Source organism: Perognathus longimembris, chromosome 2 (assembly GCF_023159225.1).
Source record: "Perognathus longimembris pacificus isolate PPM17 chromosome 2, ASM2315922v1, whole genome shotgun sequence".
NCBI classification, from domain to species: domain Eukaryota; kingdom Metazoa; phylum Chordata; class Mammalia; order Rodentia; family Heteromyidae; genus Perognathus; species Perognathus longimembris.
Window position 1 is genome coordinate 31,601,225 of NC_063162.1, and position 21,832 is coordinate 31,623,056.

Below are 21,832 nucleotides of genomic sequence, written 5' to 3' on the forward strand. Positions count from 1 at the left end.
AAAGTCATACAAAACTTGCTCATTCATTGGCAAGCAGTGGTGTATGTGAGCTTATTCTGAAAGATTTCAAAGTGTATAATAAAGGTGGGACCAGCTCCATAGCTCCCTGGTGATGCAGATCCACTGGCCACAGGGGTCACTTGGGCCATTTGCCCTGCCCCTGCTTTGAGGAAGAGCAGCACCTGGACAAAAAGGAATCTTGCTCCCCGTGCAGAAGGTAGCAACCACACAGCTTGAGAAAATCTCATTAAGTGAGACTCTAGTATCTGAACTGCCACAGGGTCAACCATGGGCAGACCCAGAGTCAGCTAGAACTGAAGGCCAGAGTCTGGGTTGGCTTCTCTGTGATTCAGGTTTTAGCATGAAGGCAGCTGCATGGATTCTATTTGCTCATTTTCAGAAGACTAATCAATAGCAGGCCTTTCTTCTTCTTCTTCTTCTTCTTCTTCTTCTTCTTCTTCTTCTTCTTCTTCTTCTTCTTCTTCTTCTTCTTTCTTCTTCTTCTTCTTCTTCTCCTTCTCCTTCTCCTTCTCCTTCTCCTTCTCCTTCTCCTTCTCCTTCTCCTTCTCCTTCTCCTTCTCCTTCTCCTTCTTTCAGTGATGGGGCTTGAACTCAGGGCCTGGATGCTGTCCCTGAGCTCTTTTTTTTACTTAAGGCTAGTGCTCTACGACTTGAGCCACAAAATGGAGATAAGAGTCTCACAAGAACTTTTCTGCCTGATCTGGCTTCAAACCACAATCCTCAGATTTCAGCCTCCTGAGTAGATAAGATTCTAGGTGTGATTACAGGTGGGCCTGGCCCCGCCAGTAGCAGGCCTTTTTGACCTATGTTTAAAGCTAATACTAAGCCCAGTGTTACTGGCTTAAAGAATGCAAAGCCCCAAGTAGGAAATTCTAAAGGCATAAACAATGTCCAGGAAGGCTGAACTAAGGCAGTGGACCACAGCCTCCTTTGAGCTTCACCCCCACCTCCATCCTCACCCCCCCTCCCCCGGTGGGTGGGGGGGGGTTGAGGCATGGTAACACCCAAGCTCCCCAGCCAGGACAGTCCCCATCAGGACTTTGGAACTGAGCTAAGAGAGACTCTTTGGTTTCTTTAGTATTTGACAGGGATTTTTTTTTTTTTTTTTTTTTTTTTTTTTTTTTTTTTTTGTCCCGCAGTCTTTGTGTCAGTTCTGGAGACTTCGGAAGAGCCTCTGAACTGTCGCTGGTCGTGCTATTAGTATTGTGAGAATCTGGGCTAAGCACAGTGCTTAGTGCTCTCCATGTTTTTTTCTACTGTTTAATCCCCACACTGAGTTTGTGAAGTGCATCTGGATCCTTAACCAAGTTTTATAAGGAAAGGAACTGAAGTACAACTTGGCTTCACCAATTACCCACCAGAAAACCGAAAATGGCACTGTGGCTCAAGTGGTAGAGTGCTAGCCTTGAGCAAAAGAGCTCAGGGACAGCTTCCAGGCCCAGAGTTCAAGCCCCACAAAGGATCCAAAAACAAGCAAACAAAAAATAGTTTTATGGTTGCTTTTTATTTCCTTTTCTTTTTGGATTTACTTAGTGTTCCCAATGACAAAAATTACTTTGAGCTATGATCCATAGATTGAACTCAAGTTCTTGTACATGGTAGACAAATGATTTACCAAAGAACACAAGGTCCAGTGTATAATAGAACATATTTGCATTTGAAGATAAATTGAGGAATGCTCATTCCTAATTAATTATAAGGAATTGCTTTTTCATGTTTCCTTTCAGTCTTATCTTCCTAGATAATATAATAATTTACCTAGATAATATAATAATTTAATTTTCAAGTTATGAATATATACATAAAATATACTTTATTTAATATTTCAATTAAACTATATGTATGCTTACATATCAAATATGAAATTCTCTAGAACTATACTTTAGTAGCCATTCTTCAAGGGGTAAAAATCATTGTATTAGATAGAGTCCCAGATTTATGTAGGGATGTTGAATATGAACTCTTGGGCCATATTACAAATAAGAAGTTAAAACTCAGTTGTTTTTAGTTATACTTACTAAAATTTTAATCTATTTCATCCTTATTCAGGGCTATTCATAGAAGTATAGTTCAAGCTTATCATTATGGAAGTGCTTCTCCAGATTTCAACACTATAATCAGGTAAGCCTCCCTTTTAAAATGTACTGATTTGGGGGCTGGGGATATAGCCTAGTGGCAAGAGTGCCTGCCTCGGATACACGAGGCCCTAGGTTCGATCCCCCAGCACCACATACACAGAAAACGGCCAGAAGCGGCGCTGTGGCTCAAGTGGCAGAGTGCTAGCCTTGAGCTGGAAGAAGCCAGGGACAGTGCTCAGGCCCTGAGTCCAAGGCCCAGGACTGGCCAAAAAAAAAAAAAAAAAATGTACTGATTTGGCCTTTAGAAAAGATAAAGTTCAGGGCTAGGAATATTGACTATTGGTAGAATGCTTGCCTCATATACACAAAGTTCTAACTGATCATTTGGCTTTAAGACTGTGATATACTTTGTTTTCATGAATTTGGCATCAGTAAATCTATCTATCTGTTTATCTAGTGATATATATCTATATAGATAAGTATATTTACATAGGTATCCACATGTATATCTATATTAAATATGTTGATATATAGAAATAAGCATATCTCCGTACATATAGGTACATGAATATATTTGCCTATATTGATATATGCATATATTGATGTATACATATATTCATATAACTATACAGATAAATAGATTCATGGAAATGTATAAATACATATAGGAATGGAATTGATATATTTAGTTACTGTGAATATCTCAACAATATTACATGATTTATCTATATCATTTAGTATGAAAAGAACCTGAGGTTGAGATAAGTTCATATTTGACAATTCACTTGTTTAGTATTACTTAAAAGTCCTTTATGGGGCTGGGGATATAGCCTAGTGGCAAGAGTGCCTGCCTCGGATACACGAGGCCCTAGGTTCGATTCCCCAGCACCACATATACAGAAAACGGCCAGAAGCGGCACTGTGGCTCAAGTGGCAGAGTGCTAGCCTTGAGCGGGAAGAAGCCAGGGACAGTGCTCAGGCCCTGAGTCCAAGGCCCAGGACTGGCCAAAAAAAAAAAAAGTCCTTTATGATTAAGTTTGAAATTTCATAATTTCAATTATCATAAACATAACATTATTCCTTGATGAGAATAATTACTTTACCATTCACCATTTGATATATTGTTAACATAAACTTTGGTATTCTTCATCTTCCTATTGTCCACTCCTCCAGAGTACAGGTGGAAGACATGATGGTCCCAACTGCAATGTAGAGTGGTGGACGAGATATTTTAGCAGATCCCAGGGATATTCAAAATCTGGAACCCCAAATCTAATCTCTAATCTCATTTACAATAAGAAGATTTCTTACTATAATCACAATGATTTTCTCATAGGTAAGGAGGCTCCTATTCAAGTTTGTAATGGTATCTTCAAAATTCTCAATGATATTAAATGAAGTTGAATTGTTTTCTTTGGTTTTACACATATTTCTGCCTCTTACAAGATTTCATCTTTGTATGTATATGGGTACTGAGCCACTCTGACACAATCAAATTGAATACAGATACAGTCTAGCTCAACAACCTACAATTAGGGAACAATGGACTAAGAAAATCAAAGAGAGAGCAGAGGACCACAAATTAAGAGTATAAGGAAAAGTAGAAGGGGAAAATAAGAGTAGGGTAATGTAGGGAAGGAAAAGAACAGATGGAAGATAGCTATGACCTAAGTTCAGAGAAAGGAAAAAAGAAAATAAATAAGAAGAACTGAAAACGTAAAAAAAAAAAATACTAAGCATACAGAAAAAAACATTAAAATTAAAGGTACTGATTGAGAAATTAGAGAATTGAGTAATAAAATTCTGAATTAAGTATGCACACAATGAAGGAGGAAGCCTATAAACACTCTAGTCTGTGTATCTAGGGATGAACAGAACAGCAATGAAGTTGAGGAAAAAAGGGAAAAAAATGAAAAACGTAGACTTTTTTAAAAAAAAATTAATTAGAAAAAGGAATTCTTCTGTTTATGTGGGGGATCTTGGGTCTCCCCTGTGTCTCCTCTGTGTCTGTCCCGTCTCTTGTTGGAACCTCTGATTCCCTTTCAGCGGTGAGTTTTCCTATGGCTAACTTAGTTGGTTTCTCAAATCTGTTTGAGTGGCCAAAAAAAAATGTTCTGAGTGGGCAAAAAAATGTTCTGCCTTACAGACATGGGTGTCTTTGTGACCCTCCTCCCAGACTAGTTTAGTGGGAGGGTGGTCTCCTTTGCTAGTCACACAGGAAGGAGGTGGCTTTTTGCTGTTGCTTGGAATCTCTTCCAGGGAGCTAGAGTGTCTGTGGGGTTATGGATTGTCTGGAATCAGTGGCTTTTCCCAGAGAGGGTAGCTACTGAGACAATCTTTTGGCCCAGTCTGGATCTGCTCTCCACTTTTGCAGCCAATTCAGTTTTTTTGTTTGTGGGTTTTTTGTTTCTTGGGTTTTTTGTTGTTGTTGTTGTTTTGTTTGGTTGGTTGTTTTTTTGTTTGTTTGTTTTGTTTTGTTTTAACTCCTGTAGCTGGGTAAGCAGCAATTCTGCAGTTGGGGTGGGCCGCCTCTGGCTGTATCTACCTAAAGAATGCTCTCCTGCCCTAGGAGGAGTTTCACCCACTTGGGTGGGGCAACCTTCCCCTGGGTGGAGCTGACTTTCACTGCTCAGATCCTTTTCCCCTGTTGAAAAATGGCACTGCCTTCAATGCTTCTCAGGCCCCCATTACCTGCTAGCTGCTCTGGCCAGGTCTGTGCCAGTGTCAAAGATGGCTTTCTTCTCAAGTGGTAGGGAAAGGGCTATCTTCCAAATGCTGTTCTGTGAGCAGAAGTGAGAATGACTTTTGTGGGGTATTCATGCTTTGCCTTGTTTTTTCGGGCTGTCTGCCATCTGCATCTGTCTGTGGCCTGCAAATTGAAGATTTCTGATCCCAGTCACCCTATGCGCTCCAGAGGTAAGTGGAAAATCACCCACTCTGTCTCCACCCTTATCTTGGTTTTGTCTGCTGCTGTGGCAGCAGCTGCTGCCGGTGCATCAGGAGCATGCTCAAATCTGTCTTCTTAAGCAGGCTGCCTGGCCAAAATCTCTGTACTATTATGGCTCCCTTGATGTGACTCTAGCTGTGGACTTCTCACTGGAACACTAAAACTGGTTTCTTGGTGAGAGATCAGTTCGACTCCAGCTGCATCTCCACTATCTTCCTCTTATCTCCTCTCCAAGTTCTTTTTCATGGTTAAAGAAAGTACATATTCTTTTGAACACAATAAAAACTTTCAAAAGAAAAAAATCTATCTCTTGCATTTTAAAATTGTTCCTGATATCAGTTATTTAAGTTGTTAATAAACTCAATAGACTTTGGACATATTTATAATCTATCATTTCTCCTGTAATGATAAATGCCACTGATTTAATGAATAAAGGGCTTTGAAGCAAAGAAAAACTAAAAAAAGATTACTGTGTTGAATTCTTTATTTAAATGTGTAAAAGAGGCATAAGAAGTGAGAAAAGTAATTGGATTTGAACAGGAAGTATTTAAGTTCTTAAATGCAAAATACCAACGTCTTTACAGATTCTCTTGGATAATATCAATGATTTCATGGTAAACCTGATGGTAGGCATCTAATCCAAACAAAAAGTCCATATGATTGTAATGAGGAATGGATTTGTGATAAATGAGGTTTGTGATTTCAGAATATAAAATGTTAACATCTTCAGGGTCAGCCAACAAGTCCTTCTCACCATTCCAAGTTGCAGTTGTCACATTCATATTTGTCACATTATAGGATGGAGGAGTGGTCTAAAAATAAATGAGTAAAAATGAGTTTTCACAACAAACAATGTTACACACTTATATTTACTATTTTTAGTGATATAGTTTCAATATTATTTTAATACAAGTTACTTGAGCTCAACTTAGTGGATATATGGAAATAAGAGTATAAAAAGCATTACAAGTTTCACTTAGAAATAAACCAAACAAATCTAAAATATGAAGGCATAATCTTTGTTGTAATTCTACTAAAGTATTACATAGTTTATGTAAACTCTTAAGTATTGTTTTAAGTAATAATGAATTACATGAAGTTACTTTGATTAGTTTTTGTGTCTGTACTGGTACCAATATGCATATTAGTAAATTATAAATATTGCTAGTCAAAGTCAACTTTCAACTCATAGAGTTTGATCTTCAATTAGAGAAGACTGTATTGAGCCTTAAAATTTGGTTGAGACATGAAAACCATGTTGGAAAACCACAAGATTTGAAGTCACATAGACTTAAGTTGGAATAGTTTGTGAATTTTGCTATTAACTTCAATAGGATTGCTGTTGTTCTGCTGGTTGTGGTGCTTGAACTTAAGGGCCTGGGCACTGGCCCTGAGCTTCTTTGTGCTCAAGTCTAGTAGCATTGTACCACTTGAGCCACAGTGCCACTTCTGGTTTTTAAGTGGTTAGTTGGAGATAAGAGGGACTTTTCTGACTGAGCTGGCTTCAAACCGCAAACTACAGGCATGAGCTACCAGAGCTGGGTAGTGGGGTTTTGTTTGTTTTGTTTTTATCACCTTCTCATTAACTTGTCAGTTCTTTCTAATGGTTACATGTGATCACCCTATCCTTCCAAATAGACTACTTAGTTTTAGGGCAAGAAATTTCATATGCAAATAAACAGAGCTGCCCATGTAATAAATGCAATCGTTTTCATTTTCAGGTATGATCAGTTATTCTACTACTTGTCAACTTGTCTAGACAGGTGCATAAATATTTATTGTTAAATACTGAGAAACATGAAAAACCGCTTCATTTGGCAATGCCAATAAGAATCGAAATTAATGGGCTGGGGATATAGCCTAGTGGCAAGAGTGCCTGCCTCGGATACACGAGGCCTAGGTTCGATTCCCCAGCACCACATATACAGAAAACGGCCAGAAGCGGCGCTGTGGCTCAAGTGGCAGAGTGCTAGCCTTGAGCAGGAAGAAGCCAGGGACAGTGCTCAGGCCCTGAGTCCAAGGCCCAGGACTGGCCAAAAAAAAAAAAAAAGAATCGAAATTAATGAGTACCCTCCGTTGGTACTTTTCAATGTGTTATTATACTCCAAAGGCTAACAAATGATCCTTTTTTTCTTTTGCCAGTCCTGGGTTTGGACTCAGGGCCAGAGAACAGTCTCTGGCTTCTTTTTGCTCAAGGCTAGCACTCTGCCACTTGAGCCACAGCTCCACTTCTGGCCATTTTCTATATATGTGGTGCTGTGGAATCGAACCCAGTGCTTCATGTAAAGGAGGCAAGCACTCTTGCCACTAGGCCATATTCCCAGCACTAACAAATGATCCTTGATCTACAACAAAATTATTTCAACCAACAGAAAGATAAGTGTTCATTAGTTTATATATAATAAGGCACCTTATTAAAATGAACCAAGTTCAGAACAGTACTTCCCCAGTCAAAAGCCTTCAAGTGAGTAGTATATCGAAGCTGAAATACAAAAGAAAGTGAACAGACAATATTCATTCTCTCATTTTCTCCCTTCAGCCTTGCCTCCCTACTTCCCTCCTTCCTTCTTCCTTTTCCTTTTCCTTTTTTTTGGAAACAGAGCTTAAGCTCAGGGCCTTGCATTCTTGCTCAGATTTGTCACTCACAGCTGATACCTTGCTACTTGAGCCACACATCCTGTCCATCTTTTTTGTTAGTTAATCTGAGGCTCATAAACATTCCTGCCCAGGCTGGGCCCAAACCATGATCCTTAGACCTCAGCCTCCTGAGTAGCTAGGATTACAGGCACAAGCCTGGCATCTGTCCATAATTTCTTCTACTAAAACTTGCTTTCTATTTTAATAAAAAAAAATCTGAACCTATTGGAAAATAACTGAGTATAGAGACTATCATACCAATATACTTACCAGAAAATGAACACAAATATTTCTGTCAATTAAAGCTTAGGTATTTCTTGTTTATACCAGATATTGTCTGTCCTAGAATTCTTCCACTTTTCTCCTACTTCATTTATTTTTTACTAGGGCATTTTCATTGATCAAAAATATGACATTAAATTTCTTAAGACAAATAAAATCAACTTCTCATTTCTTACCCCAATTCTTTTTGTTGTTGTTGTTGTTAAGTGATATATGTGCACCATTATTTTAATCAAGTAATCAAGCAATTACAGTGAAAATGGTAAAAAAAAAAAATAAATGGCACTATCCAAATAATTATTATTGATGTTAAGCCAAATTTTTTTTAATATTTTCTTTCTCCATAATCTGTCATTCACTGCATTACTTTTTATTAGCATAAATTGTTTGTATGGAGAAGTTTCACGATAATATTTCCATAAATGCAAGTAACACACATTGTTCAAGTTCATTCCCTCTATTCTTTCTTGCTTATTCCCCTCCTTTAACAGTTCTTGTACTTTTTTTTCCCCAGTCCTGAGGCTTGGACTCAGGGCCTGAGCACTGTCCCTGGCTTCCTTTTTGCTCAAGGCTAGCACAGTGCCACTTGTGGCTTTTCCTGTGTATGTAGTGCTGAGGAATTGAACCCATCTTACCCCAATTCTTAATAAATGTCTTTATTCTCATTACAGAGCAATTCCATAGGTTTCTTTCCAATCTCTACTTTCCATAATTATTTTAAAAACCAATGGTAAAATACATATAAAATTAAATTTTACCATTTAGCCATTTAAAATGTGTAAGTCAATGCTGTTTTGCATGCATCATAAAATCATCTTTTAAATTTACTCTAGTAAGCCTATATCTTCATTCAGTGCTGTGCAACCAACAATTTATGAGTCAATTTGTTGTAAATTTATCGTCCCAACTCTCAACACATTGGTACCACATTGAGAGGTTAAAACCAGCCATAATAGGAATATTTACACCACAAAAATTGCCACTTTACAACTTAAAACTTCTTTTCCCATTTCCAAAAAAGCAAGTCTAATTTTGACTAACATTTGCTCATATGTAAAATGCAGATGGTTATGTTGTTTAAGTTTAGAAGATCTAATAGATTATGACACATACATTTAATAAATAATAACAAATTATAAAAATATGTAATAATTTCATCCTATGGCAATGACACAATATCAAGAAAAAGACTAAGTCATGAGTAGTGTAAAATAATGACACTGAAATACAGTATGGTTATTACCTGACTCCAGTGGAGAATATTTTGAACAGATGTTCCTGCTGGATTGTGTGAAAAATACACATCAAAACGACTCTGAAGGTTATAAAAACAGCATTTGTATTTATTTCAATAAAAGAAAGCACAATTTTGCTATTTGATCTATAAAATTATTCAAGAGGATGGAAAGTTAATTTTAATAAATATCAATATTTGAATATTTTATGTACTTACTAAACTCTACAATTTTTAGAGAAATTATAATTGATTTCTACAATTGATTTGATCTGTAATCTCTAACCTAAACTGATTTCCCTTACACACACACACACACACATACACATACACACACACACTACAGTAAGCAAATATCCTTCAAAACAAGAAAGAACACAGAGGAGTTCACATTTCTGCTCTAGAATGAAAGCAGCTCAGCAGTCATTCCTCTATTTTAACAAGTAACAGGGTAAACATCCTGAAAAGCAGCAGCTCCAATTGCATTCACCCAAGGACTAAGACAACAGGGTACAAACTAGTGCTCCCCTCACAAAGAAAATTGGAGAGACTAGTAGTCAATATAAAGAACCACAACTTACTGACACAGAAATACACAAGCACACATCCCAGTAAGAGCCAGTATAGAGGTAAAAATGAAAAGAAATGGATAAATTGTTAAACAGTCAGTGTGAAAAAGTCTGAAAAAGACATTTGGAAGTCTTAGGAGGATATTCTTACACATCTGTGGAGCTTTAGCAGGATTTCAGGAAGAATAATGTAGAAAAACTCCTACACTTAGCTAATAATAGAAAGTGAATATTGTGGAGATAAACATGAACATGTAGGTATGTCTACAGTACAGTAACTTATTTTTTTATATCTAGATACCCAAAATTAATATAGCTAAATCATGTACAAGTAGTATTTTATTTTTTCATAAACCTTTGTCATGGTTTCTATAGTAGCTGGACTGACTAATATACATTCTCACCCACCAATAATGTACAACTGTTCCTTTCCCCCATATCAATGGATGAAGAAAGAAAATACAGATATATGTATTATGTATTTATTCAGTCATAAAGAAGAATGAAATACTTTCAATTGTAGGATGAGTAGAACTGGGAATTGTCATGTTAAGTGAAATAAGCTAGTCTCACAAGGATAAGTATCACATGTTTGTTTTTTTGTTCACATGTAGAACTTGGGGTGAAAGTAAGTGGGGGACTATTAAGACTATTAGAAATACAAAAAGGAAAGAAAAAGTAGTAGGAGGGAGATTTAACAAAGGTAACAGAGCTGGATGTGTTGATACACACCTGTAATCACAGTACTGGGAAGGCTGAAGAAAGCTTGCCTCCAAAAACAAAAAAAGTAATAAGGTAGGTGAATATGATCAAGTATATATAATAGAGAAAATTGTCATTATGAAAGCCTTTTATTGTACAATTAACATATACCAATAATAAAAACTAAAAACAAACAGAAAAAGGAAAATGTCCTCATGTTTCCAATTGAGGGGAAAAGCAGCCATTAAAAATAGACCAAATTATATTCTCAGCAAGGCCTGCTTTCAAGGGAAATTATTGCACCATTATTACCTAATCTGTTTGAGTTTCATTAGAACCAACCACCCTGGATTTAGTTAAAAATGGATTAGTGAACTAAATCGGATATTTTTCAAAACCATGAATATTAAAATTAACATTTATATAATAACTTAAAATACTCTAAGGAAGAGCATCAGAACTCATAAAAACCAATCCACCAAACTGTAAAGGAAAAAAATTAAAGCTACAAATGAAAGTAATCAAAACTCAGATATAGGGGCTGGGGATATAGCCTAGTGGCAAGAGTGCCTGCCTCGGATACACGAGGCCCTAGGTTCGATTCCTCAGCACCACATATACAGAAAACGGCCAGAAGCGGCGCTGTGGCTCAAGTGGCAGAGTGCTAGCCTTGAGCGGGAAGAAGCCAGGGACAGTGCTCAGGCCCTGAGTCCAAGGCCCAGGACTGGCCAAAAAAAAAAAAAAAAAAAAAAAAAAACAACTCAGATATATAAAATCATATATCATTTAGACACAAATGATAATGCTTAAGTTAGAAGAAATTATAATACACAAAACAACTCAATAGCAAAAAACACCTGATTAAAAAGTGAGCAAAGGCTCTGGACGCCTCAAAGGACATGACAATTGACAAACTGAAATGAAAAATGCCCTAAGCCATTAATCATTAGGGAAAACACAAATGAAAACTACAATAAGACATGACCTCACACTGATACAAGGGTCATAAAAATGGAAAGATAAAAATGAAAGAGAACATGGAGCCTTTTACACTGTTGGTGATGTTAATTAGCACAACCACGATAGGAAACAGTATAGAGGCCCTACCATATGACTGAGAATTAGCACAACTTAGCATATATCAAAAGGAAATGGAATCATGTTGCTCAAAGGATACCTGAAATCCCAAGTTCATTGCAGAATTATTCACAATGCCTAAAATTCAGAATATCAAGCCAAATGTTTTATGAATAGATGAATAAGGAAAAAGTGAAATATTTGAGAGTGATTGTGATATTCATTTGAAAGTGCAAACATACACCGAATTACTACAGTATGAATTTCAAATAAAAATAATTTTGTCTGCCAATTGTACCTGAGTAAAACTGAAAAAGTAAATTATTGACAACTGGGGAGCTTAAAACTACAGAGACAAAAGTTCTGGCAGTACAATTTAAAAATGGACTGAACAGCGCTTTCTAAAAGAAACACCACATGGGGGGAAAGGGAAAGGGAGAGGAGGGAGGGGGGGTATGAGGGACAAGGTAACAAACAGTACAAGTAATGTATCCAATGCCTAACATATGAAACTGTAACCTCTCTGTACATCAGTTTGAAAATAAAAATTTGGAAAAAAATATAAACTTGCAATCTTTCAAGAGCTAAAATAAATAAATAAATAAATAAAAGAAACATTCCTTCTTCCATGCCTGTATTTGAGTCAGTACCTGAGATGTTTTCTGGGATCTCTGCCTTTGTTAGAAATGTAAAGGAAAAAAATCTATCCCTCAAAAGAATAACTCTAAATCACAATCCCCTAATAACTGCACCCACACATATTAGGTTCACTACAATTCATAAGTGTTAGTTAGAATTTCTTTCCTTATCACTTTTTTCATAGTGTTATAATTTCTGTCATCAGAAATCTCTGTCGTGTGTGTGTATGTGTGTGTGTGTGTGTTTGGGGAAAGTCAAAATTCTGGATTGCTTGTTGAGCACAACTATACTGCAGCCTACAATGTTTACATTTCTAGCCCAGAAGAAATATCCACAAAATTGAAGACTAAAAATACAGTCTAAGTTTTTCAATAGTATATGGAAAAATAAATTTCAGAGGGGCTGGGGATATAGCCTAGCGGCAAGAGTGCCTGCCTCGGATACACGAGGCCCTAGGTTCGATTCCCCAGCACCACATATACAGAAAACGGCCAGAAGCGGCGCTGTGGCTCAAGTGGCAGAGTGCTAGCCTTGAGTGGGAAGAAGCCAGGGACAGTGCTCAGGCCCTGAGTCCAATCACGACTGGCAAAAAAAATAAATAAATAAATAAAATAAATTTCAGAGACATATTATAACTGCTAAAAATATACTACTGGGCAAATATAATACCCAAATTGTAGACTGGATGGATAAAGCAAGCAGACTTTAGATTCTTCCAAACTTGTAATAGTAATTGCGTAATAATGTGTGCAAAATATGAGGAAAAGAGGATATAAAAGTGGTAGTTTATCTAAATGCACAAAATAGATTTCTTATATTATGCCATGCAAAAGAGTAAGAACTGAACAGACTCATATTATGAAACATTTCTTTCTTATGCTTATAATCATCTATATAGTTGAGAATGGAGTAAGACCTTTATTGGACTGAATAAAATTAAGCTGTCCTTGTGGCATAAAAATGTGTATGAGAATTTATAGAAAACCTCTATATATCTTTGAATGCAAAGCTGGTTCAAATACCTACATAAATAAGAGAATATACTCTTGAGTTTGCCCAACAGTTCTTGCTAATCCACAACTGTTTGCCACTCTGGGAATGCTAGAAATTTAAAGATAATTGGCAGACACTAATTCTATTTATTAAAGGGAGGAGTAAGATTGTTAGGAACCAAACTTTAAGAGATGGAATTGTGGGAAATAGTTGAATAGTAGCAGTTTAAGTCTCAAGAGTACAATAAGAGTATAGTATACAATAGCAAAAACTACTAAAGTTTCTCATCACAACTGCAAGTCAATATAGAAGTAAAATAATCTCAGTGTGTTAGCAAATTAGTTACACGATATCAGTCAAAAATCAAGCTAAAAATCTACCAGTATGTGTAGATGAATCTCAAAATGACCAACAAGGCAAAAATGTAAGCAAAACAAAACAAACAAAAAACAGAAGAAAAAACATTTTAAGACTGTACACATATATACATTTATGACTTACAAGTCATTCTCACCATATTTAAATTCTTCGAGTCATGTCCAAACATCATATATAAGATATGGAGGCAAATCTTATTAAAAATCCATCTTGGACACAGTTTCGAACCAATGAAATTGTTAAATGAGGTTTGAGGTAAAAACTCTTTGTTGCCAAAAAATGCCTGTAAAATAAATTTGCTTTTGTCACATTTGAAAGACCACAGTAATTAAGACATGGATTGATGTGTTTACTGTGAATAAAATCAAATTGATTATCTTACAATAGTCCATTATCAGGAAAACTAATAATAACAAATGTTGGAGGGGATGTGGTCAAAAGGGAACCCTATTACATTATTGGTGGGAATGTAAACTTGTTCAACCACTCTGGAAAGTAGTATGGAGGTTCCTCAGAAGGTTAAACACAGAACTCCCCTATGAGCCAGCAGCCCCACTTTTAAACATCTACCCAAAAGATTACAAGCAAGAACACACTAAAGCCACCAGCACAACTATGTTCATCGCAACACAATTTGCCATCTCTAAAATATGGCAACAACCCAGATGCCCCTCAGTAGACTACTGGATCAGGATAATGTGGTACATACACACAATGGAAGTCTATGCCTCTATTAGAAAGAATGACACTGCCCCATTTATAAGGAATTGGAACGACTTGGAAAAAATTACTAAGTGAAGTGAGCCAGACCTCAAAAAACATGGTCACGTTGGTTTCCCTCATAGGGAATAATTAGTACATGTTTAAGTTAGTCATAGCAGAAGATCACAATAGCTCAATAGCTGTGCCTGTGTGAATGCTAAGTGAAATGAAATCCACATTGTGGAAACATGTGGTATATCATTTTTGTAATTATTTTCAACATGCCATGTGAAACAGTACCCTTTTTTTCTTTTTTTTTTTCTCTCATCTTCCCTTCCTATGGTTATACCCCTGATATCACTATATCTGATCTTAGTACCCTGTATACATGTATTAGAACTAGGGACAAGAAAGAGAATACCAAAATCAAGAGACAGAGGATAAAAAGACAAACCATTCCAAAAGCAATACTTACAAAACTATTTGTTGTAAACAACTGTACAACTCATGGTGGGGAGATGGAAAGGGGGAAAGGGAAGATGGGAGAAAATGAGGGAAGAAGTTAACAAGTTGGATAAGAAATGTACTCCCTGCCTTACATATGAGACTGTAACCCCTCTGTACTTCACTTTGACAATAAAGGAAAAAAAATTAAAAATAGTTAAAAATTGTAAACCAGTGCATTTATCATGAGTGTATGTGATCCCCATTACACATAAAGAGAAAAATTAAGGAAAAAGTTGGGAGCAGAGTAGAAAAGTAATTTCCTCACTGAGTTTCCTCTCACAATGAGGTGTTCAAAAATAAAGTAAATAATATTCCATTCATTTGTGAAAAACAAAGACAAGATTCAAGTATAAAAGAAGCTAAACATCCCATTTCATACATGTGGCTGTACAAACATAGTGAAGCCTTATTATTTTGAGAGCATTGTCATTTCAGGTGCTGGACGACAGAAAAGAAAGGTGCAACATACCTTGATTACTGACTTCCACTTGATTGCCAGTTTAAACAAAGTGCATTTCATATGTTTAATAGAAACAACTGGAGCTAAGGCAAAGAATATTTTTATTTTTTCGGCTATCTTTGGGATGGTGGAAAACGTTATAAAAGCTGAAAGAAAACATGATATAAGTTAGTAAGGCATTTTAAAGAAGTTCTAGAATGTAAAAAAATGATAGTATAGAGAACAAAGTTCAAAATCAGTCTCTGAACAATTCATTAATACATCTGTGTTTTAAATAACTCAGCAGCAATTTTAATCACTTACAGTGATACTATGTTGGTCACAGCATAATGCTTTGAATTAAAATTTTACATATAGCCACAAAGAATGATTTTAAAACAACATAGATTACAATTAAGAAAAGTGCATTGAATAAAATCAGGAATATTGAACATTTGTATAACTTAGAATGAGAAAAGTGAGATAAAATTTTCATGTAGATGAATAGTATACTGTACTTTAGTTGAGAATCAGTAAATGCACACTTATTTCAGACTTATTTTACTTTATATATTTATATATTTGTCAGTACTGGTATTTGAACTCAGGGACTTATATTTTCTAGGCAAGCACCCTACCACTTTAGCCATGCCTCCAGCCCGTTTTGCTTTTTAGGCTATTTTGGATGCAGTCTTGTTTTTTTGTCCAGGCTTGACTGGAGTATTCTGCCTATGCTTTTCTTGTAGCTAGGATTTCATGCATCTACTGCCTGCCTGACTTGTTTGTTGAGATGAGGTCTTCCTAATTTTCACCCGTAACAACCTCAAATTGTGATTTTCCTACCTCTGCCTTCTGAGATTACAGGCCTGTAAGTTAGGCCACCAAACAGTCTAATTTTAACATTTTTAAACCCCTTTCTTTCTTTCCTTCCTTTTTTTTTTCCCCTACCAGCCCTGGGCCTGAGCTATTTTCAAAGTCGGGCTCTTCCAGTTGAGCTACAGCTTCTTGGTGGTTGGTTGGAGATAATAATCTCACAGAATTTCCTTCCCAAGCTGACTCCAAACCCTGATCCTCAGATCTCAGCCTGATGGTAGCTAGGATTACAGGCATAAACCATTAGGGCCAGGCCACCTTGCCTTCTTATAGAGGACATAAAATATTATTTTAGACAATATTATTTAAAGTCATCAATATACAAATGATAAACGATCTTTCTTGGCATACCTATTGTAGTGCCCTGTGAATGGCCTACATAAAATATTTCTTCTTGTCCAGTTTGCTTCACTATGAAATCAATGGAAGCTGGTAGGTCATATTTAGCCATCTCATCAAAACTATAAAACAAAAGAGAGATAATAGCACTTTCTACTATTATTACATCAACAGTTGGAGATATGGATGTGTAATGAATATGAATAAAGACAATTCTCAACCATTTGGGGGCATTATCAAAAATTTAAATGGTAAAATGCATCTGCCCGATAAAGACTTCATGAAGAACCCAGTGAAAGAAATGTAATCACAGGTAATCTTATCATGAAAGCATGTATATGTTATGAATACACTGGGAAAGACTAAACATGATCATAGAGGGCAAAAATGTGTAAAGGGTGGAGTTAGTTAACAAGGTACCAAATGAGAAAACAAGATTACTGCTGAACAATGAGAAACTAGTTCAAAATTAAACAAGCTCTCTATAATTTTCAAACAAGCTATATACATTTTTATGATCTCCGGAAAGTCTTGAGTTGAGAAAAATGTGAGACTTAGATTTGATATTATTTCATCCAAAAGGAAATAAAAACAAAAGTTACTTAATTTTATGTTTACCTGAAAGCCCAGAACGCACTGGAATTTGTTTCTAGGTATACGTGTTTCCTGGACCACGTGTTTCCTCTGCTGTTTCCCATCCACACATCATAACCAGCATCTGCCAGAATGAAGCCTAGGCTGTTGTTGGGAAGATTAGAAATCCAAGTGCTGGCAGAGGTAAGTAAACCATGTTGCAAGTATACAACAAGCCTTTGAGCTGGGGGAAAATATATAAAATTTAAATTTTAAATCATGTAGCATCTAAAATGAAAAGCTAGCATCTAAAATGCAAACCTTTAGTAATGATAGTTTGGAGGTTTTAAATACTGCATAAATAAAGGCAAATTCCTAATGTTTAAGCACATATAGTTGTTTCATGTTTCATACTGATATTCATGTGTTGATTTTTTTTCCAATAAATAAGCAATTAAGTCACATCCCACTTATATAAATATTAGAAAGAGTGAATAATTAAATTAAAAATCTAGTAATGATTTGAGTACTCCTGAACACTTTATATAACATTATATAAAATATTTATATGCTTTTTTCACCTTTACATTTCATTTTTAAAACTTTATGGTCACATTTTTCACAGAGTTATTCACTATGTCACTTGAATTTCCAGAGCTTCAATCTGTACTTTAAAGGTTCTTAAAAGACTACTTTTTCGGATGATGTAATTTTGAATATAAGGAAATCTCCATACTGGGTTCAAAGACAGACAAGCCTACACTTTGAATAATTGATACCAAGGTACAAAGGACTAACTCACTTGGTTTAAGGTTAGATCAATTCTGAGGCACCAGGCTCAAGCTTACACTTCAGTGGAGATCTCATCCATGTGAAACGCATTCCTCTGCTTCCTTCTATATTCATTATATCTTTCCTGAGATTCCCTCAAAAAAAGTGTACACAAATCCCTGGTCTGTTTCCTAGTAGGAAATTTAACCTAAGACTTATTATCCAAACTGATACAGGAGGCAGAAACATTAGGGATGGGATTGCAGAGCTGGTGTTGCTTGCTGGTTGACTAGAATAAGACACACATCTCTGGTTATAGGTGCAACATTGAAAGAAACTTGAATGTGTAGCATCTCAATGACTAGAATATTCATCTGTAATGAACTGAAATAAGATCCAGAAATTATATTACACAAAAGTACTTTTTCAGCACATCCTGTAGTTGACAAGTTCAGGGGAAATGGGGGAGAGGAGCAAGGAAAAGCAGCCCTTGTTGAGAGTCAAAGACATTTTTGAAGAGCAAACTGATTTGCTGTCACCAATTCAATGTGAATGTCATAAGGCCTCCTGGGCAGTAAAAACTTAGTTTTTGTTATAAGAAAATAATTTCAGAAAGTTTTAATTATCTGTCCTGGGTACAAATCCTGCCATATATAGAGCCACAATATGGTTACAAAAATATCTGAGAAAAACTTCAAAAACTTGAATTTCAATTTTTCTGGACTCACGTCTACAGATGTGAGGCATCTTTTGCTCACTACCATGCTGCTTAAACTGTGTGGGAAAATTACAACTATGACCTGATACAAACGTGGTAGCCTCATGGATGAGGGTTTGATTTATGCCAAGCCTGGATGTACAAGTTACCAAGAACTCATTTCAGTGAAAATGCTGGGCTCAGTCTTATACAGGAAGTGTATAATAGGACAATCAGCCTAGGCTAGCCCAACAAGAAAAGCAATTTTCTCCCTACCTGAAAAGTAACTAAAGCAACAGTGGCTAGGGATGTGGCTCAAATGGTCCAGTGCCTGCCTAACAAGCGGAAAGCCCTGAGTTTAAATCTCAGTACTTGTTTCGCCTCCTCCCCTCACAGACAAGGAAACAACAAATCAACAACAACAAAAACACTATGCTCATTGATTTCAAATTAAGGTCTTCTCAAGTATATTTTCATATCAAAATAAGAGTTTGAAGACTCCTGTATTATGAGAAACATGTCATTTTCAGGGAGAAAATTTGAGGAAAAAACAGACTCATGATTTATTTGTGCAATCAGATGAACAAGAAAATGTAATCAAATATATGTTCTACTAATAGTTGACAGATCTAAAATGATGGCCGAGATTTCCTGACAAATTCAAGGGCATTTGTCACCGAACTCCTCTAATACCAATGTATTTATTATTATTGTGATAAAGAGCTATGAGGGTGCTACTACCTTGATCCAACTTGATGAATCTGCTATTATTAGAGCAGAGACTCATACACACAAACAAACAAAAAGAATTATATACCAGCTTTTGCCAAATCCAAAGAAGAAGAAGAATGTGGATCTACTTAACAAAACAAACAAATTCTAGAAAACCAACATGTGATCATTCTGATTGATGACTATAATGATGAATGTGATTAAATAGTACAGGAATGAGTTAAAGTTTTGCGTGAAGAAAACTATTAAACAAGAACCCAATGGGGAACCGGATCCTCTTCTCGAAGCATGAAGACACGAAATTAACTGTTCCCTTTGTCTTAAAATACTTCTCTACGGGGCTGGGGATATGACCTACTGGCAAGAGTGCTCACCTCGTATACATGAAGCCCTGGGTTCAATTCCCCAGAACCTCGTATACAGAAAACGGCCAGAAGTGGCACTGTGGCTCAGGTAGCAGAGTGCTAGCCTTGAACAAAAAGAAGCCAGGGACAGTGCTCAGGCCCTGAGTGTAAGGACCAGGACTGGCAAAAAAAAAAACAAAAAAACAAAAAAACTTCTCTATGTTCTGAGACTAATTAAAAAGAAATGAAAGAGTTAATAATTTTGTTAGTCTAGGCTCAATTGAATATTACCTGAATTGTTACTCTTTAACTTCCCATAAGGAATTCTATAAAGGTCAAGGATATAGCCATCCTCTGTTACAACATTATACTCTTCATCAGGGTAGCCCCAGTAGGAAATTATTTGGCTCTGGATAAAGAAAAGGAAATCCGTTCAGTGTAAAATTGTGATTCATTTAAACTAAAGTTGCCAGTTGTAACTCATATAGCTTATGAAAGTTCACTTAACATTTTAGTCTCATCTATCTCTTTTGGCCTTATTATCCAGGTAAGATCTCCTGAGTTTTCCAGAATTGAATCAGACCACAGTCCTCCTACCTCTGCCTTCTGTACAGCTGCCATTACTGTTATGTACCACTATACCCAGACTCTTCTTTGATATATGGTCTCACTAACTATTTTGCCCAGGCTGATATCAAACTAGGCCTCTGTCTCCAGTTCTGACATTGTGAGGTGCAAACAAACCCAGCCCTAGCCGATATACTTTTCCATTGGACATTTGTTTAGCTGGCACATATTTATGAAACATTTGCTGTGCACTAGTTTTAAACACCAGGCTTTCAATTCCTTAAAAATCATTTCTCAGAGATATCATTCATTCATACCTGTACATACTCATCACATGTAATTGGGTATCCATAAATGTTTTCTTGTCAATGTATATATCTAATCTTATATTTGAAATTTGTACATATGTGATTATATTGGAAATAAAGGGCATATCCCCTTTGAAGGTATTGTTATATTTACATATTTTATTATATAAAAACTGATAGCACTACAGAATAGTAGATGAGAAACTGTAGTTAATCTCTATCAAGTAGATAGATATTTGATTATAAGCCTATTGACTTCAAAATTATAAAATTTGAAAGCTAGGATTATAAGCCTATTGACTTCAAAATTATAAAATTTGAAAGCTAGTATTCTCTATTCTACCAGTAGTTTAGATTTGTTTACAACTTACAATATTCATATTTGCTTCAGGGTTCACAGATTTTCGATTTTGAAAGACACCTTGAGCACTTCCAAGAATTAGGATGGAATATATGAGTGTGAAAAGGCACCACATTTGGAATCTGTACATAAAATGGAGATACTTGAGCAAATATATAATATTTATTTAAAATTGTAGAAAATAATAGCATTTTTAAAACTTCAGCAATTAATGATGGGGGTAGGGAATGTTGCCATTTTTGATGGAAAAAAATTAAGGCTCTGAATTAAATAACTTAGCTAAAGATACACAATCTATAGTTGGGAGTCAGGATTTAGGATTTGGACTGCTTAATTCCAAACTCGATGCTTTTCTAACTATCTTATTTTTTATCCTTTTTTATCCTTTTTATCCTTTTTATTCCTTCTTTGAGGTCTGCAGTAAAGTTTTTTCAGGACACAATTCTGAGAGCTTAAATCATCATATATTCAAATTACTTGGTGTTTGGATGAATGATATAATCATATTTTTTTTTTTACCAAATTTGCAGTTATTTAAAATGTTGACTTAAACTGGTTTTGGAGGGGAGAAATATAGATGAGATATGGAAGCTAGGACAACCTTTAGAATGATGTTAATTCAGACTTTCAGATTTTCAGTTTAGCTCTCAAGAGTTTTACTTTTGTTTCTAAAAATATGAGTTTTGAGCCTGAAATTTTCTGGGAAGATTGGACATTCATGTTCTCTCTAGGAAAATAAGAAGTGAGAAATCACAGAAGCTGTCTCCTAGATTCTCCTCCCAAAAGCAACTTGCTAATCTCCTGGGCCTTATGCAGTTAACCAGAAAAACGTACCTGCTGGAAAGACATTATGCAGGGTTTACAAAAACCTTAGCTTTATCATTCACTAGAAAGGTGACAATGCAGGTTACTTAAGTTCTATGTTAGTTTCTCAACTTAGAAACTGAAAATAATACCCACATGGCAGTTATTGTAAAACTTGAATTTGATATGAGATGATACTTTACTGTAGTAGTACATCTATTATAGCAAACTACATACCAGCAATTTAGAAGCATAATT

General features: G+C 35.9%; 1 protein-coding gene across 4 annotated transcripts; it reads right to left on the reverse strand.

The window, feature by feature from the left end:
* Positions 1 to 5,621: 5,621 nt before the first annotated feature.
* On the reverse strand, positions 5,622 to 20,886 carry Lipj (lipase family member J). 4 transcript variants are annotated; one of them, XM_048335392.1, is made up of 9 exons: positions 20,781 to 20,886; positions 19,826 to 19,943; positions 17,036 to 17,135; positions 16,430 to 16,539; positions 15,236 to 15,372; positions 13,694 to 13,840; positions 9,209 to 9,280; positions 7,457 to 7,528; positions 5,622 to 5,858 (listed from the first exon to the last, which is right to left on the reverse strand). In XM_048335392.1, exons 1-9 carry the CDS (start codon positions 20,883 to 20,885, stop codon positions 5,625 to 5,627), a joined length of 1,095 nt encoding a protein of 364 aa, XP_048191349.1. In that variant the 5' UTR covers position 20,886; the 3' UTR covers positions 5,622 to 5,624. The 4 variants fall into 4 exon arrangements, with proteins under 4 accessions (XP_048191349.1, XP_048191345.1, XP_048191342.1 ...); XM_048335388.1 differs by having other exon boundaries at positions 13,694 to 13,856; positions 15,255 to 15,372; positions 17,036 to 17,234; XM_048335385.1 differs by having other exon boundaries at positions 17,036 to 17,234.
* Between the last annotated feature and the right edge of the window lie 946 nt (positions 20,887 to 21,832).

Excerpts from the sequence above, each read along its gene's own strand:
- Lipj (XM_048335385.1), bottom strand. The coding sequence starts at position 20,885 with ATGTGGTGCCTTTTCACACTCATATATTCCATCCTAATTCTTGGAAGT. Across the intron at positions 16,540-17,035 it reads AGTGCGTTCTGGGCTTTCAG|TTTTGATGAGATGGCTAAAT; the intron begins GTAAACATAAAA and ends TTTGTTTTATAG. Across the intron at positions 15,373-16,429 it reads TTCACAGGGCACTACAATAG|CTTTTATAACGTTTTCCACC; the intron begins GTATGCCAAGAA and ends GTTTTCTTTCAG.